This window comes from Nothoprocta perdicaria, unplaced genomic scaffold, assembly GCF_003342845.1.
Source record: "Nothoprocta perdicaria isolate Ctin4 unplaced genomic scaffold, notPer1 scaffold_165, whole genome shotgun sequence".
NCBI lineage: Eukaryota > Metazoa > Chordata > Aves > Tinamiformes > Tinamidae > Nothoprocta > Nothoprocta perdicaria.
Window position 1 is genome coordinate 497,110 of NW_020454816.1, and position 18,254 is coordinate 515,363.

Sequence of the window (18,254 nt, forward strand, 5' to 3'; positions counted from 1 at the left end):
CCTGCATCCCGCCGCGCTTCCTGCTGGGATCCCTGCACTGCTGGGATCAGCCCGCAGGGCACGCTCTGCAGCTCCAGACCTGTCGCTACCGCAGGAGATGTGAGGGGCACAAGGTCCCAGTGCTGCCTTGGAAGATGCTCAACACACCATATCAGCACGGCCCTGTTTTAACCTCATCCCTATGAAAACASGGGCGAGGAACCAAGGAAAGAACAGAAACCTGTCAGGTCGACATCCCGTTCACCAAGCAGGGCCAGCAAGGAGCATTTCCGAGAAGCAGGATTTCTGGAAACAAGTCAGGAGCAACTTCAAAGCAGAAAAGTTACAGCACAAGCCACACACAACAAAAACAAGTCTCGACCCTGGCTACCCCTACCCCTTCCTAGTCTACAAAGGGGTGCCGTTTGTTAACATTAACATTTGATGGCTGGGGTGGGACTCGAGGGCATTTTACTTGGGGGTTAAAGAAAAAACTGACACAGAAAAAGGCCTTTTTCTTTTTAATAGAAGATCTCTCTAGGGGGTTGCACTCATATCACAAACATTCACTTTATTACATTTTATGGAACGGGGTGTAAATGCCAGTATATACAAGCCAACATTTCATTATTGGAATTTGAGCTGGTTCGCTCGCCGGTGTCAGTCTGCGCCCCTCTGCCTTCGYTCTTTACAGAACCCGTGATTTATGAATATGTGGCTCAGGTCCTCCACAATGCGGCGTGGCAAAGCGGTTCGATAGAAAGTTATTAAAGTCAAAGGAAAATCCATACAGTCTCCCATGCTCTTCCCAAGCCCAGAACTGGCTCCGGGACCCTGCTCGCTTCCCGCGCCGCCGGAGCTGCTCCGAGCCCGGGATGCTGCTGGATTGATGGGACACGGTTCAGCTGATGCCCAAGTGCCCCCTGTGCTCGGGCAGGGCTCCAAGGTGGGGCTCAGATAGGCAAAACCTGACCGATTTAGCACAACATGAGCATTGAACMTGCTTCCACACACCAACAAAAAGCCTTCCAACCAAAACTTCAATCCAGAATACTAAAAACATTTAGAYATCTTAAAATATTAACACAATATTCCACACGGACACAAAATGCTGTCACGATGGGGTCTGCTCAAGGTGCTCCCAAGATGGGAGTGGGAAGGGCTTTSAACCAACACCTGCACAGGGCTGACACCACATCTAGTTTACAAGCTGAGCTGCCTTGAAAATACATCACCTTCTCCCAGCAGAAATCTGGCTTAGGATTGCATGATAACGGTTGGAGTGCCCCTGGGGTATAATATTTTAAGGCATAGCTCTGTATTTAGGTACAGATGACAGACTGCTTTCAAGGCCAGTTAATCCCTTGCAGCGCAGGGTTTTGCCTTTCCATTTTTCACTGGCACAATTAAAGACATGTAATCTGCAGAGGGGCTGGAATCTCCAATCACTCCTTCCCATACCCAGCCCATCCTCACCCCTCCAAGTCTCCCACACTGCACTGAGACACACGTGCTGTACCCAGGAACATTTGCCATACACTAAAAATGAAACAGCACCCACCTGCAAGCTGAACACAGCACAGGAAGAACGAGATGACTATTGCGTGTGCCAGGAGTGCTGTGTTTTGAGCAGGACTCCGGGGCAGGTACTGAACCCGTCAGCTCTGCCATGCGGCCAGGGCAAGGAGCGGATGCGATGGTTGGACCTTGGTGTGCACCTTGGCTGTGCGGCCATGGGAGGATGGRGGACAAACCAGCTGCTCCTGCAGGACACGGGAGCTGCCCCGAGCAGCAGGAGGAGATGCTCTCCATTGCACAGTCATCTACTTGGCAGGAAAACAGGGACGGTGGCGGCTTGACTGCGGCACCACGGCAGTCAGCACAACAGTGCAAGAGCAGGGCCACAAGCTGCCTGTATTCCCTGTTCCCAAACAGCTCAGAACACAGCTCTGGGAAAGGCTACAAAGCGCCCGTCATCTCTGCATCAGGGCTGATCCTTCAGCAAACGACAGCAGCTGAAGCCCACCAGGGCTCCCAGAGACATGCAGCTGCCCAGACCCCAGCAGCCCCGAGAGGCCTGAGGGAGGGCAGTGCCACCCGTGCCCCTGTGCCAGCTGCTTGCATGGGAGAGCTGCCGAGAGCACCAAGCCCCTCGGCCACTGCTACCCTCTGCAAACACAGCTGAGGGTGGATAAGCCTGCAGCCTCGTGGGGATCTACACTACAACCTGCTTCAGGGCCCCGGGATCATTCTGCTCCCCGGGTGCTCCGCAGGCTGCCGCGTGCAGGCCTGTGTCTACAGAGAGGCTGGGAGCTGGAATGTGAGGCAGGGAGGAGCACGGGCAGTGACTCAGCTGAGCAGGCAAGAGCCCARGGTCAACGTCGCTGCTGCTCCAACACCAGGGTTTGTGTCTCACATAACCACGCTCCTCAGCTCCACATCCCGGGAAGCACAGCAGAGCCTTTGGATCACAGGGGATTCACTGAGGTTACCTACCTAGATACCCACCTGCTCCACAGAGGCGGGAGAAGCAAGGGACCTACTGCTTCTAAAAATACAGGTAATAAGCCCAGTAAAGCACGTTGACCAACAGGAAGAACAAAGGGAACAGCAATTTAGAATAGTGGTCAACGTTGCTGGGGTTCTGAATAGTGAAATAGCTGATAATCCTGTGCATTTTGTTTCTCAGGACAAATTTGATTTTCTCATGAGTTTTCATGGTCAGGTCACTGCAGTTGATGTTATCATTAGAAATTTCAATGCTGGTAAAGCTGATTTTCCGTTTGTAGCTGGCGAGGGAGCTGTTGAGGATGTTGGTGATGCTGACTTCTTCCATTTCTTTAGCAAGTTCACTTGCGGGCCCCTAGGAAACAATAATACACTGCTAGCTTGAGACTTGGTTTCTCCCATGAAGGAAAACAGCTTGGTTCACAGAGAGACCAAAGGGATAAGCACACAGCTTCAGCCCTGACCATTGAAAACTTCAGTATTTCAACCTGATTTTTAACTGCTCCYTGTTTCTAGAAGTGCCTGAAGTCCCAGAAGGAGCCTCTATTTCCACAGTAGGTTTGAGTGGGGTCTCCATTTCTCTGAGCAAGTCTTGCTCTTAGATGTCACATTRCTCAGTGACACCATCTCTTACAAGACCTTCCCCCTTTTCACTGGTTGCACAAACCTGCTCRTAGAGCAGTGCAAAACGTTGGCCCAGGGGACCTTCTGCACAATAACTTAATGGCTTGGAGAGCCACAGGTGATTTGGGCAACCTCTTTTCTCTCTGCAGGTTTTGGACCCCCTGTGACCACTGGGCTACAGACATGCCTGAATATTTACTTGCTGCCACTAAAGGGAGAAATATCAGCAATTCACCCTCTATAACAACCCCTTGAGAATATCATATGAACTGACCATGGACAGTGTCCTGTAGGAAGGCAGAAAWGAGGATTCAGCCTTCCTCTGGCAGAGGAGATGACCTTCCAGCTAAGTGTCCTAATCACAGGCTTACTGCACAGAAGAGAGGTGGGTACTATATGGTTCTTCCTATGGCTGCATTTTGACAGGAACAGCTGCCCACATCTAGGTTTTGGGAAAGGCAGACAAAACCCTGCCTAACTGCTGCAGATCAGATATGGAACAAAGGTTTCTTTCCACATAGGCAGAGCTTGGAGTGTCATTCCTGTGTCCCCCTGCCTGTTCACTGATGGGATAGCCAAGACTGCTCTCTCAGGACCTGCCACTTGTCATGAATTTGGGTTCTGGGGTGCTTCAGACTCACACACAACACAGGAGGTCAGCACAGGGCTACAGACCCTAAAGTCTTTTCTTCAATGTGGTCTTGAAGGTGGCAAGGCAAACATCTCAGGCAGAGAGCCAGAGGCCTAGCACTATTCACGAGTGTCAGCACTGGGTTTGTTACACACAAAACTTCAGATTTATGGACAATCAGAAGCAGCTGTTACTCTACCCGTAACAGGAAAGCCATTTGCTTCATCTGATGGAGGAGTAATTGCTGTTGATCCAAGCTGACTGTTCTCATGAAGGAAGGCCAGGCCTTACCTGTGCAGGTGCTTTAGCTGCACATTTTTGTGATGAGCTGTAATGAGCCACTGCATATTCCACAAGGGCACCGAAGACAAAGCTGAAGCAGATGCCGAGATAAACATCAATGGCCTTGATAAAACAGTTCGTTTTTGAAAGTGAACTTCGTGAGCCGATCATGAGAGTTGTCATGGAAAGGACCGTTGTTACTCCTTAGAAAACAGAAGAGTACTTCACCTGTGGACACTTTGAAAAAGGCTTGGACTACCACTTTGCACATGGTGCTACATTTATTGCCAGCCAAGAGGAGCACARTATCTTCTACTAGATCCAAACCACCCATCAACTGAACTGCTCTAGTAGCCCTGCTACCCCATTGGCATAAATGGGAGTCTTCTGACAAGAGCAGCCCCAGAGACTGCAGAAATCTTTGCCATTTCTAATCCAGTTCTTTGCCTCCAGCAAAAGCAGAAGGTGAGCAGACCATTTTACGCATCATTACAGAGCACAGAGCTGATCATTTACTGAACCACCAGAGGCTTCCCTGCCTTAAATCTTCTCCCTCTGTAGGCCATAACTCACCAATGCAGGTTCTTGCAGGGACTGAATCCAGCGTGATCCAGAAAGAAACCCAGGACAACATGACGAGCAGAGWGGAGGGAATGTAGGTCTCCAAAATGAAGTACAGAACATTCCTCCTCAGCTCGAACTGCAGGATCAGTCGTGGGTAGTTGCCTATTCATGAAGGGAAGAAACACAGTGAATATGGAATTGTGAAAGTGAGATATCCTAACATCAAACCTTCCAGGTGACATACACGAGTTAAAACTTCACTGAAACTGTGGGAGATGCATTATATATATATGAGCTTGACTTCTTGCCTGAGTGTAACATACCCTAGATGAGAGACTGGACACGCATGGCACTGGTAGGCAAGAACAATCATTTAGGCAAAGACACCTAGAACAATCTGTGGCTTTTGAGAGGTTCCTGAATTTACTGCTCAGTGGAAATACCTTCTTGCAGAGTCCCAGCTCACAGCACATAAGGGCTGACACCTTCAGCTATTCTCAGATATTCAGCACAGCCTAGTTTTCCTCAAGAAGTGCCGGGAAGGGGCATTGCCAAGTTYAGTCTTATTGGAGCGCCAGGAGATAAATGAAAGATTTTCTTGTGATTTCAGCAGGTTCTGGGCTCATATCCCAGAGCATCCTGCTGTTTTACCACCCCAGCGACTCTGACCCGACGTATTCATTAGCAATTTGTCGTCTTTCGTAACTGGGTCTCTGGGCTTAAAAACATTAAATCAGATTCATCTATTTTTTGAAATCGGCTTGTCATCATACTGACAGATGGATTCTGGAGCTAGACTGCGAGTATTTTCAGGAGACATTTGTGGTGGTTAAACAATAGYTCCCTTTGAAATGCAAAAACAAAACCCATGCTGTTCTTGGCTGCGTATGCTACAATAAACAACAAAACGTTGTCTATTTTTAAAACCTGGTCATTTTGAGTAAGTTTCATCCCCTTATATAGTGCCTGTGATAGGAAAGAAGAATTTTTAYGCTGCTGAGGAAAAAGACATTGGATTTGGATGTACAAAGGGATCTTATTCCCTCAAAACACATTAGAGTTGTCCTTTAAAATCCAAAGTTCTACATCACTGTAAACGTGGCTGGGCTGCTCCCTGCAACTAGGGAGAAGGGAGAGTGGTTTTCAGTATGTGCAGCGAAGGAAAGAAGTGGAGAATAAAAAGATAAAAATAAAAGAAATATTGAAGATATATCAAGTTGATGAAGGGGGGATGCTCCGGATGGCTTTTCCCGGGATTCTGTCACCTGTTTCCTGCTGCGACGTGGAGACGAGGGTGTAGTACCGCTCCACCGTGTACTGGGAGAGACGCAGCCTCTCCATGCCCTGCACGGAGTCGTTCCCTCGCAGCCACGTGAACGTCACATCGTTTTCATCGTATCCCCCTACACAGAACACACAGAACCGTGTCACTCTGTATCACCCAGCTGCTGCCCTGCCCTCCCRTCTGCTGGCCCAGCCTGCTGGAGGAAGCTGGTGATTTTTCTGTGTCTGTATTTTTAGCCTGGTGGTTCCACCACCATTTGAATAGGAACACGCACCACTGAACAGTGCACAGCATTGAATACTGCAAAGGACCTGCTGCAATTATTTGCATTGGTCATTTCAATTTAGAAATATTTTAATGCCTTCAAAGATAACATTCTTGCTATCCCCGGCTGGATTACATGTGCTATGATATGAAAACTAGCAAAATGAGGAATCCTAGAGCATAGTTTCTGCAGCCAGGAAAGGGAAAGCAGGAAGAGCAGCAGTTAAAAAGAAGAATCCAGAGCCCTGTTAGTGCCTTAATGCAGAGAAGAGTCCCCCTTTGCTGGACTGCCTATGCAAACGGTCTAAAAGAGCAGCAAACAGGATTTTGTGCTCAGCTGGGTGGGAGCCTGGAGCAGACRGGTCTCCAGAGATCATTCCTCATGTTCCTCAAGGCTTTAATTACTCAGGACAAAAAACATGTATCTAGTGTTAGACAACCCTGAACTGCTACCCCAAAACACAGGGGCAGAGGAGATCAACAGTTCCAGCAGTACCAATAAGTCCCATTTTAGTGGCTGAGAAACTGCCTCCAGGGGCACAAACAGAGCACGACTTCAGGTTAGGCTGAGGAATACCCTAAAGCTTGAATTCAGTCACCAGCGAGCCACTCACATCCAAAGTACCACTTAATTTATGAAACCAGCCCATCAATCTCACCAAATTGATTATTTTATTAAGTGCCTTTTTTTGAGAAAATGAGTAGGGACACTTTTACCCTGATAACAACCTATTCATCCTGGTAGAAGGCATAGGACACAGTTGCTCTATTTTGATCTAATTGTGTTTTCTTATTAGACACAAATTAGCTGAGTTTCAGTTTGATGAACTCCTAAAATTAGATGATCCACAGTCAGAGTCCCTACACAGAATCCAAAGCAAGTGACTTTGCAAAGTTTCTAGACAGTTTTTGAAATTGTGGTTACCCGGCAAAATCTTTATAATAAATGACAGATTGTTGTTAATTCATCTGGCAGATATTTAAATAGCATTATTTCTGGACATTTATCCTAATGAAACCTCCAGTGTGAATGTAATTTCACTGGAATTATGCAACATTTGAACACAATGTAGGATTTCATCACTTTTWTAACAGGTCAACGCAAGCTCTAGATTAGCAGAAAAAGTCAAGCATCATTGTTTCTGGGGCTATTTTTGTAGTGAAGTTAATCAAAGTGAAACAATATCATTTTAATGTGAAAATACTATGTGCTTCTGTAGGTKCTTCATGCTGCAACCACAGAATCTGCTTCATTTTGGCCTCGTTTTGGAGCTTCACTGAGAAGCTCCCCAGAGCAGCAGCAGCAGCATGCACACCTGCTGAACTCAGCACGTGGGGCTTCCCTTTGGTTGCTTACATTTTCCTGAAGTCTTTGCATTTAGCTGTTATCACTTCTTAGTGAGTTTTGCCATACTTGAACTTCTAGTTGAACTGACAGCAGGACTTGCTATCCCTTTCCTTGAGATTTCTATAGTTGTTACCATACATCATYGGTAACAAATTGCTCAGTGACAGGAATCCTCTAAGCCACGCATTAGCACGTAAGCATTGGAAGTATCATGAGAGAAAGTTGCTTTCTTTTGGAAATTAGCATTTGCAAGAACAAAAGCCTATTTTGGAGGCCCATCTGATCAATTCAAATATTCCAGACACACACTTGCATAAGAATAAACAAAGCTGAAGCAAGCTCGGGTTTCTCCAGAGCATTATACTTACAGCTTTCTAGCTGCAGTCTGCACGTTTGGGTGTCCATGGGATATTTTGACAGGTCCATGTTACAAGCAACAGTAGCAGTAATTCTGTATGGGCAGAAAGAACTCCAAAGGTTGCAGTAAAACCGTGTCATGAAGCATCTAGCTTTTCACAGCAAACTCAGCCCCAAGGATTCTGCTCTGTCAGAGCATTTTAACTTGGGAAATAAATGGACTGATCCAATGAGAGACTCCTTTTTAGGGGAATGGAGATTTAAGGTAGATTCATGTGTTTTCAATTGCTGGAGTTAACACCTCTTCAGAAATCACCACTTGCCCAGGGGGGAGTAACTGTCCACACACCCTGTGGGCCTATCCAGGGTAAATGAGGTAGCTTAGAGCAACCTTAATTTGCACTCGAGGTCACTGGGACACACAGTTACTCCAAGTGGAGAAGAGCTCGTGCCCCCMGACTTGCTAATGTGAGCCCAGTGCCCATTTTGGCAGTATCATTTACAATATGAGGCCTTGTGGTAAGGAGCAGAAAGCTTGTCCCCATGGCTCTGGAGAAGCAAATAGTTTCCCACTGTTACTGTTAGGATGTCCTCCCTCCTTTCCTCCTCTAATCCATCTCACTATCTGCCCTGTCTTCTGCAGCACCAAAACCTGGGAGCTTTCTGAGCAAATGCCATGATGGGGAATCCTGATCCTTGACTGGAGTTTTTAAGCACTCAGGACTGTGAGGGATGGATTAGAAGTGCCCAAACTCCTTGGGGTCCCATGACACTTTATATCTGCTTGAGTCCAGCACAATTCCAGAAAGCCCAGAGGTGGGGTTACCTCAGTGCGTACAGGATGGTGCCGTTGGAGAACAGCCTGATGAGTCGGTTCCCCACCGTCACCTCGTGCAGGAAGGACCTTTTGGACTCCACGATGTAGGTGTCGGGCACCCAGAGCAGCTCCACCAGGCGAGCGTCCAGCGTGAAGCTCTGGTTGCCGTCGAAGACGAGCCGCGGGTCCGTCCAGTGCTGCCGCAGGTAGATGGTGGCCGTGTAATCCTGGGGGAGAGAGGGAAACCTGGGAAGAGGCACATCCAGAAGCCCTGCGTGGCATTAGCCTTTTAAATAGGTAGGAAAAACATATTTAAATATGAAAAACATGTTTAAATAACAGATTAAAAGCAGACCTAAATAACACAAGAACTTCAAATGCATGCAATAAAGCCAACAGATTTTCATTACAGCTTTATTTACTCTATTAAGTATTTCCCACTGTTTGTACTCCAAGATATTCTGTAAATGTGAGAAAATAAAAAAAATAGTTCACACCATCCAATGACTTGCAGCATTTTCTGCAACAGAAGTTTTTAATACTAGGACACTAGGATAAACTTAGCTTCAGTTTAGCCTGCCAATAACTCACCTGCAGCGACTGAAGCATTTCCACGCTGCCCCATCATAAAAGAATAAGCAATGCTCAGCAATAAAGATGAGCTCAAAATGCAGCCTATTCCCTGGACAGCCACAGGACACTGCTGTACTACTTGGCTTCCTTCCTTACAGGAGGAGTTGAAGGCAGCAGGAAATGCCTTCTAGTTTCAAAACATCTCTTTTGGGGACAGAACTAACACTGGCACTTGCAGAACAGCATTAAGCTGCTAGGTTTTACCCCAGGTATGGCTGTCTGCCAGCGGCGGATGGAGCAGCTCTGTTTCATTCAATCCACAATTTGCAAAAAGCTTTAACAGAAAAGTTGCTAAGTAAATACCAGTTGCTAAGTAAATACTAGTTAATAGCATCATAATAGCATCTAAAATCTTCTAAGATTTAATTCTCAAGCTGGGACAGACGGGGGAAAAGAGTGACCAAAGTGATGCAATGGTTCTGCTTTTGATATAGTGAATAATAATAGTGGAAAAAGTCAAAAATCCTGGTTGATTTCGAACATTTCTAGGGGTACAGAGCAGCCCTCTGCACCRTGCTCTGTGATACTGGAGGCATTTAGGTGGATCGGGCCAGAACACAGAACTGTTTCCAAAAGGCCCTGTAGTGAGAGAAGTGTGAAAAGGCAATTGTTGGTTCAGGGGTCGATCTGCCCCTTCCCCAGAACAAAGAGCTTTATCAGCATTACCACGTTTTATTTGGTGGACCTAATTAGTCTGTGAGGTTTCAAAAAAAACTTCTTGAAAATACTGAAACAATGTGTTAAAATTGTTCCTATTTCCCCACCCTTTCTCTGACTAAAACTACTTGCTCAATTTGACTCAAGTTGCCCAGAGTGAACCTAAAAAGAGAAGTTTTCTGTAATGAAGTGCTTGAAATCCAGCCGGTATCAGAGAATTTCATTTATTTTTGTTTTTTTTTCTTTTTTTTTTTGACCAGCAGGACTTTTGGAGCCATCTCTACTTACAAGCCCATGTTACCATTGCACCTGAGTAGTCTGCAGCTATAAAAGAGTCCCATTCTCCTCCTTCAAGTGGTCAACAGCCACAGGAAAGGAAGGCTGGAGCTTAACTGGTAGTTTCTGAGCTTGACACACAAGAACACATGGCAAGTCTCTTGGATCCTATTTTCTTCTCTCATGCAAATAAAAATGAAGCCACTTACCATGTCGCTCTCCGATATACTAGAAATGCTGGCGACGTCCAGACTCATTGCAATTTGAACAGGTTCTCCTGAACAGAGAAAGAAAAGTTTAAGTAGAGAGAAATGCACATAGTGACTGCTGAGGGTCCTGCATAGCGTGGTCTCTGCTCCCAGTCTCTCCTTGTCTAAAACAGCTGTAGCCCAAAGGCCTAAGCTACAAGTCCAGGAATTAGATCCTTGCATAAGTGAAGAGTCTTACAAGACTCTTCAGTTCAGTCAAATGAATAGTCTTAACCTCCCAGTTAAATCAAGAGGCATGGGGAGCCTCTAAGTCAAAAACCAGATATGCAGTCAAGATGACTAGCAATGAAAACAGCCTGTAACAAAAGCAGAAGTGTTATAGCCACTGCTTCCTCCTTTAAAAATCCTAAATSTAGTGATGTTTTTTCCTAATATTAACTCTTAAAATTTACCACAAGAGGGCAGCTCGTCCCCAGGAAATGTCACCGCTGGCAGCTAGAGAATGCTCACCGTGCCCAGCAATACAGTAATAAATAGCTTTGAAAGAGATGGGTAATTATTTTAAAARCAAAAAGACCTCATAGACTCAACTCCATCTGGCCTCAACGTGTATTTGGAGCCAGGGAATGGAATCTGTCCCCTGGGCAGGGAGGACTTGTCCCTGGTGTGCACAAATCCGTGCCAGGCCTCAGTACCTTCCAAACCGGGTCCATCTCTGCCTAAGGGACCAGCCTGGCAATGCCTCTCCTCGCCAGCCTGGCTGGAACTCCTTCTCTGGGTCTTGAAACAGCACTTAGCAAAGTCCAGAGTAACCCCATTGCTACAGCTTCTCCTAGCTTTATTTATTATTTATTTTGGTAACTGTTCCAAAATTCACTTGGAAAASGAAAGTAATTCTCATTTAGATCCTTGCACTTTGTTTTCAAGGTCCTCCCACACGTTTCAACATTTGAACCTACCAAAATCAGTGACCAGATGAGAGAGCTTTGAGGACTTAGACTTCTGGAGGAGGTCAAACTCGCACTCCATGGGCTTTTTTGTTGTTGTTTTTTTAGATTTATGGCTATATTAGGTGTAGATACATCTAAATCTCAACTATATAAGTCAGAAGCACCTGTGAATTTATGTGACAGATATTAAGGAAGCTTTTATATTCCTGCATGAGATAGATATCCTGGGTCTAACAATCTATCAGATCTATCTTATTGATAGATAGATCTATCAGAGCTATCTTATTGTTTTTATTGTATTATTCCTTATAGTGTAGCAACATGTAAGTCCCAGCTACAGCTGATGAAGAATTTTTCTGCCAAGCCTCGTTTCAGTTACATGTTCTGTCAGAAAAGCAAAATTTACCAAAATTTTCCTAATATTACTCTTGGTGAAACTTTTCATCAGTATTTTTCAGATGCTGAATTTAGCTCTGAGAAACCTCAGCAAGTGTGTGGAGCAAAGCCTAAAAACAGACAATCTAAAAAGCAATTTGTGGTGCTCTGTAGTGGAAATAAGGTCTTTGACACCGGGATCAAACTGCTCAACCAGACACGGAGAACAGCCAGAACCTACTAAAWAGAGATACATGAAAAAAAATAAGCAAGATGACTCCAAATGTCAGACTCTAAACTGAATTGCAACGAGGAGAGCAGAGTTTAGGTCCAGCTGCTCTGCCAGATCTCACAGGCACGTGCTGAATGTCCATTAATCCCCCTTCTCACCTTCACAGAGGGACGTGCTCTAATATCCCACACGTGTGTGCATAACTCTGCAGGAAAACACTGGCTGCATGGAAAGCAGGGCAGGCTTTGGCTCCTAGCTAATCAGAAGGGACTTAACCTTGTGAACCGGAGTGCGTTGACGGCACCAGAGCAGGAGCCCCGCGTCCCCCGCGAGCCCCCCGGCCGCGCCGCCGCGCAGGGGGCCGCCCGGGGCGACGCACCGCCGAAGTGGGGCCGCAGGTACTTGTTGTAGCCCGTGGTGAGGTTCTCGAAGGCGGCGAGGGCCGTGGCGTCGCGTCCCGCGCGTGCTGCGGGCAGGCGGGCCACGCACGTCCTCCTAGGAGCACAAACAGGAGCTGCGGCGCGCGGCCGGGCACGCGAACACGCCGCAGCAAATACAGGAACAGGAAATAAATTGTTGGAATTGTTAGTGCTTGCTCCTGATGTTTAACGTAGCCGAATTATCTGCGCCGTGAAGAGGGAGGGAAACAGCAAATGACCTCARCCATCATCTGCAGGTTTGCAACATGATGACTTTAGGACACTCTTAACACGTCCCAGTCATCAGGCAAGGCCTACAGGTCTTAATAACCTGCTGTTTCCCGTCCTGACTCCCCTCATAGTATCTGTATATGGAAAATACCCTTCTTTTTCTTTCAGACAGCCAGCAGCAGATCTTACTACGAGCTCCTCCTCCCAGGCACTAATTCCCTAAAGGAGCAGTCATTTGTTAATGAGGGATCCCTGTGGCCAGCACTGGGGTAAGACCTCTGAGGAGCCCAGATGGGACAGGCAGAGCTGTAGGCACTGGCCCATCCAGCCCYGAAGCAGCCCAGCCTGCACCTACCTGCTGTCCTCACGGGGCATCTGACGTCAGTCTGCTATCGCTCTGTCAAATTAGTATTTTATGGCCAGGCAATTAAGGTAAAACCTGGCATTGCGAGGCTCTTGGATCTGTAACATAAACTGCTAGAGAGATAGCTTAGGGGAGCATAAAAAGATAAGTTTTATGGTGCTGTTCCCTATGTAGTCATGCAGTCACTTGATGAAAATGTAAACGACAGGAACRTTACAGTTTGTTATTGCTCTGCAAAGGGATGGAGGTGGTGAAGGCAGAACCTTTCCTTGTCCCAGGACGGCTAGAGGGTGTTGAAAGAAACTCAGCAATTCAGCTRCTCAAAGCTCTTACGAAGTTTTTCTCCTAATCTCTTTAAAGCTGGGATAGTAGGCCCTGGAGCTATTAACTTCTCTGCTTACCTTTTGGTTGGAAGGAAAAGACACAGACTGAAGAAGCAAAAGGATCTGCAGAACATCTCTGGAGATTACTTTCTTCTTCTGCAAAGCAGAAAAGAAAGTAAAATTATGTATTGTAAGAAAAAAAWATATGTTTTTAGGGAAGGGTACAGRGAGAAGAGATGGTGCAGCGTCAGAACCATATTCTGTGTGATGTAACACTCCCAGCTCTTAATAACTGCTGCCGTTTCTTTCTAGCTGATGTCATTTTTCAATACTATGATGCCTTAACACTTCTCAGGCAAAAGACACTACTGATAATTTTGGTTGCTTCAAAGCATCAGCAGATTTTAGCTACTACCTTGTTTTGGGCAGGGCTTCCCTTCTTTCAGCATGGGATGGTAGTTACCTGATGTCGAGGATGACCCYACAGGGAAAGGATTTACTAAAAAGAGAAACGTTCGGGCAGTTCTGAAGCTCCACGCTCCGCTAGCTCGTGCCTGGGAGAAACCTGGGCTATTAATAGTAACACTGGCAAGTGGCCTGGCAGTGGCACGGGATGAAATCATCCCGCTCTAAATGGGTTTCGTTGACTTTTCTGGGAGAGGAGCTAAACGTTGGCTCTTGGTCCAAGACCTCCTCCCCTTCGGGTTTGCCTGGAAGCGGCTGAGCTGGGGATGGGCTGCAATGTGCTCTGCCCCCAGCATCGAATCACGCTCCCTGCGCTCAACGACAGGTCTATTCAACACCTTTCCTTAAGTCTCCATGTAAGAAAAGGGTCTTGGGTAATAGTCAATAATAAGTGAACATCTTGCATGTCCTGGCAGATGATTCCTCGCCCGCGAGCCGCTGCTGCAGCCAGCGCAGCCCCAGCTGCTGCGACCGCACGGCCTTCCCTGCCACACTCATTCTGCTCAATAAACACTCAGCACCCGCAGTGGGGCTGTGCGTGGAGCCACCCAGGGCTTGCTCCCTCTCCGCAGCAGCGTTCAGCTTCTGGTAGATGCATTCTTCTTCATTATATTGCATTAAAAGGAGTAACTTAGACATGAATAAACAAGGGCTTACCCGGGAAGGTGGCGAACACACCTGCAGCAGGCGCCGCAGCGTCAGGTGAACGGAGCTTTCCTTAAACCCCGTTCCAGCTGCTGCAGCACTCGGCACAGCTGGGCTCTCCCACGGGGAACGTGGGACGGGTAGGTCCCCACACCACCTTAGCTGTGTCACCCTGCAGTGCCGAGCGCCTGTTGCAGGGCAGACTCACCTGCAGAYGGGAACGAGCAGGAGCCACGGAGCTTGAGAAGCACCGATGACTTGTCTGCCCACAGCAGCTGGCTCCAAGAAACTGGATGTGAACCAAAGCCCTCCCTCTGCTCCGGGGCCTGCCATGGGGCAGGGGTTGACGCTGCCCTGCATGCGGCCTCCTGCAGCGCTAGCCTGGCTTTAATCCCCTTAAGCCTGGCTTCAGCCCAAATACCTTCAAGGCACTTGGCCGAGATGTCCCAACGCCTCCTCTCCTCTGTGCTGCTTTTCATGTAAGCTGATACCCGGCAGCGTGTGCTCCCCTGCAGCAGCCCAGGGCCATAAGACATTATAAAGCCAAGATGGATGTTTCTACCTGGTTGTCTACGTGCGGATGGCCCAGAACATCCTAACATGAAGGAGTTATCAAAAGATATTTGTCCCTCAGTTGGCAAAGATGGGGCTATCTGCCAGGATGAACAAACTCCTTCAAACAGGGGCCAACACCTCCTTGCTGGGATCGGTTCCTCGCTTGACATGAAAACCCTGTGGAAATTCTGGTGGCCACCAGTCTGCTGTGGGCCCAGGGGGCTGTCGAGCCCAAGCAGGGCTAGTGCAGGCCCAGGCCCTCATTGCCCTTCCCTTTATTTTCCACCTCTTTGYCCAGCAGCCAGAAGAGCTTCCCCCAGAGCGGAGATGGGAAGCCTGCTGAGCACTGCCCTTATTTAAGATAATCCTTCACAGAAGCAATCATCAGTAACTGCTAACCTACTCCCTAAAAGACACAGATCAATTGACAGAGTATTATAATCCCTTAAAATATTAATGCCCTATCAGGGAGACAATTTCACTGGGCCTAGAGACTCTTCCATTATTAGAAATTATGCCCCAGCCTTAAATAAATTAACTCAATAAATGTCTTACCCTGAATACAAATTCCTGCTTAGGGCTCGCAAATAAAATGATTTAGAGCTGTTTGTTACAGAAAGATGAGGTGTTTAACTTGCAAAAGAGCACGGGCTACCATATTCCTTGGGCTTTGGTTTTAAATGGGTCTTTCTTTTTCTTTTGCCTTTTTAAACCGGAGGCCCAGCCTGTCCCTGCACAGCCTGGGTCTGACTCCGCACGCAGCCTTTCCAGCCCCTGCTTTGCACTTCGTGCACACTCATAYGTGCACAAAAATCAGCACCCACCTGCGGGACACACAGAAGAGACCCAGAGCAGGACAGGAGCACTGCGCCGAGGCCCCGCCGGTGCTCCACGGGCTCGTAGGGGCTGCAGGGCCTTACAGGGTCTGCAGGGTCGGCTCCGCGCGGCCGCCGGCTCCTCCTTGGCAGGCCCAGAGCCGAGGGGAGGGATGTGGGATGGGTGCCGCTCCAGGAATCGGAAAGCAGGATTAACGGCCCTGGAGTGCGCGGATAAATCAAGCGGATGGCTCTGGGGCCAGAGGCGGGGCCGGGGCCTGCCCCAGCAGCTCAGCTCGCCTCAGCCGCCGCTGCCTTTCCCAACAGCTTTTTTTTTTTTTTTTTTTTCCAAAATAAATGCACGAGGGGATGGAAAAAGGAGGTGGGAGAGGGATATGCTGGAAAACAAGGCACCCCGCAGGCTCACTCCTGACCAACCCTGCGATTTGACAACAGCCTCTATCTACAGCAAGGGTGAAAATCAAGTGGAGCCGCGGGGCAGCGAGGGAGCTGAGGTGGCCGCGGGGCTGAGTGCGTCACCGGCACCACCGTGGCCTGGACCCGGCCCGCTCCTCCCTTCCGCCCGCGACCCGCTCTGCTCCGGGCTGCCGTTTCAACACTCCATGTCGATGCAGCCAGGTGGGCCCGCGCGGCTCCAAGGGGCCGATCTCGCCCCACGCAAGCGTTTGAAGTCGGCACCAGGAATGTCTCGTTTTTCCAACCCAAAGCCCCACTTAATTATCCCCGCTCTGACGCTGTCCATTATAATGCGAGCGCGTCACTTTATCTGGCTGCTCATCAGCACCCGGTGTCCGTGCCTACGCTCTCATGCCTTTCCYTAACTGCACTTGGGAGATAAGGAATTCACTTGGAAAGCAAGGAGGGTCAGCGCAACCTCCTGCCAGGCACGTGGTCTGCAACAGGCCACCAGCTGCACGCCCCATTTCAGGTGCAGGTATTTTGTGATTAGCTCAGATTAATGCATAGTTGTGCTGTCTTCCTTGGCCAAAGCTCTTAAATGTGACAAACCACATATCCCAGCCACGAAAAACACCCTGTGGGGGATAATTTAACTCATGCTGCTCAAGTATTTGCCCTGTTACTGCTAGAAAGTCTCACGTTTTTCTGTTGATTGGATGAAATGCACCCCGAGAAGGCAGACAGATGAAGATGCACGTGAAAACAAGCTGTTGTTAGAAGGAATTAAGCAACAGTTCTTGTCTTTCTCACCATGGCTGTAAGGACAGCGTGCAAGGGTAACTGCTGCTAATCACCAGCCGAGGCTGCTGCCCCTCATTTACTGGGGCCTGATGTAAAACATTAACTCAGCTTTGAGCCGCGCCGGGAAAGTGGCAAGGAACAAACCGTCCCCGGGCTTCTCCAGAGGGCARGGACCTGGAGGGCTGCAAAACCCTCCCATGGGAGGATCACATGGGAGCTGCCTCCCTGCGGGTCCGTCGTCCCCTTTGAAGCGCTCCTTGGAACACTGGGTCTGCAGCAGACCGATCCAAGCACTGCGGAAATGAGGAAAAAGGGAGAAGCTTCCCAGAAGGGAGGCTTCTCAAAGGGCAGCTGAAGTGTTCTTGACGGAACAAAGCCAACTGCAGACTTTGCTTTGGTTTTCATTTAGAAGGATTAAGAAAAGATCCAATTACCCAGTCAAACCCCTGCTACCCACAAGCACTTCCTACCTCTCCTTTGGGATGAAGGCTCTGGCTCTGGCTCCCGACAGACACAGCTGGAGTTGGGCGATGCTCCTGCTGAATATCTCAGGCTTCTCCACCTGCTCTACAGGGCAGCACCTCAGGTGTCTCCTGATGTTGGGAGAGCGCTGTGACCGCAGAGGGTGCGCCAGCCAGGGGAGCCTGCGGAGGGAGGACGGGAGCCAACACGGTCAAGCACACAGTTGTTCAGCTGCCTCTGCTACCACAGCAAAGCTGCCCTGGCCTTGSCTGCTCAACAATAAATAAAACACAAGTTGCTGCTGCCAAGCTCCACCACCGATAGCGATCGGAGACAAGGCGTCTGCAGCTGGTCGGGGCGCCTGCGGCCCCCGGGAGACGTCAAAACAGAGCGGCAAACACGGCCCGGCCACCACCTAAGAGGAAACCGCACGGGATGAGTGGTGGGACAGCCCCAAAGGCAGCCCGAGCATCACTGCTGCTTTCTCAGCTATGAGCTGGGGATCTCTGGAGACCTGCCAAATCCACTTGGACACCACACTGTGCCACGTGCTCTAGGTGACCCTGCGCATGCAGGGGGGTTGGACTGCATTAGGTCTAGAGGTCCCTTCCAACCTTAAGGATTCTGTGATTCTATGCACACGGGCAAGGTCAAGGSTCCACCTATTTATAACAGGTCTGTCTTGAATATTCACAAGAAGGAAGAAAGAGCAGTAAGGAAACTGTCTTCATGTAACACAACATGCTTCAAGACAACGAAATAT

At 48.5% G+C, this 18,254-nt stretch overlaps 1 protein-coding gene across 2 annotated transcripts; it reads right to left on the reverse strand.

Moving 5' to 3' along the window:
- Nucleotides 1-1,739: 1,739 nt before the first annotated feature.
- On the reverse strand, nt 1,740-13,034 carry GABRP (gamma-aminobutyric acid type A receptor pi subunit). 2 transcript variants are annotated; one of them, XM_026035699.1, is made up of 9 exons: nt 12,997-13,034; nt 12,371-12,486; nt 10,435-10,502; nt 8,669-8,886; nt 7,854-7,936; nt 5,854-5,991; nt 4,598-4,750; nt 4,034-4,227; nt 1,740-2,842 (listed from the first exon to the last, which is right to left on the reverse strand). In XM_026035699.1, exons 1-9 carry the CDS (start codon nt 13,014-13,016, stop codon nt 2,528-2,530), a joined length of 1,305 nt encoding a protein of 434 aa, XP_025891484.1. In that variant the 5' UTR covers nt 13,017-13,034; the 3' UTR covers nt 1,740-2,527. The 2 variants fall into 2 exon arrangements, with proteins under 2 accessions (XP_025891484.1, XP_025891485.1); XM_026035700.1 differs by lacking the exons at nt 12,371-12,486; nt 12,997-13,034 and adding an exon at nt 12,150-12,184.
- Between the last annotated feature and the right edge of the window lie 5,220 nt (nt 13,035-18,254).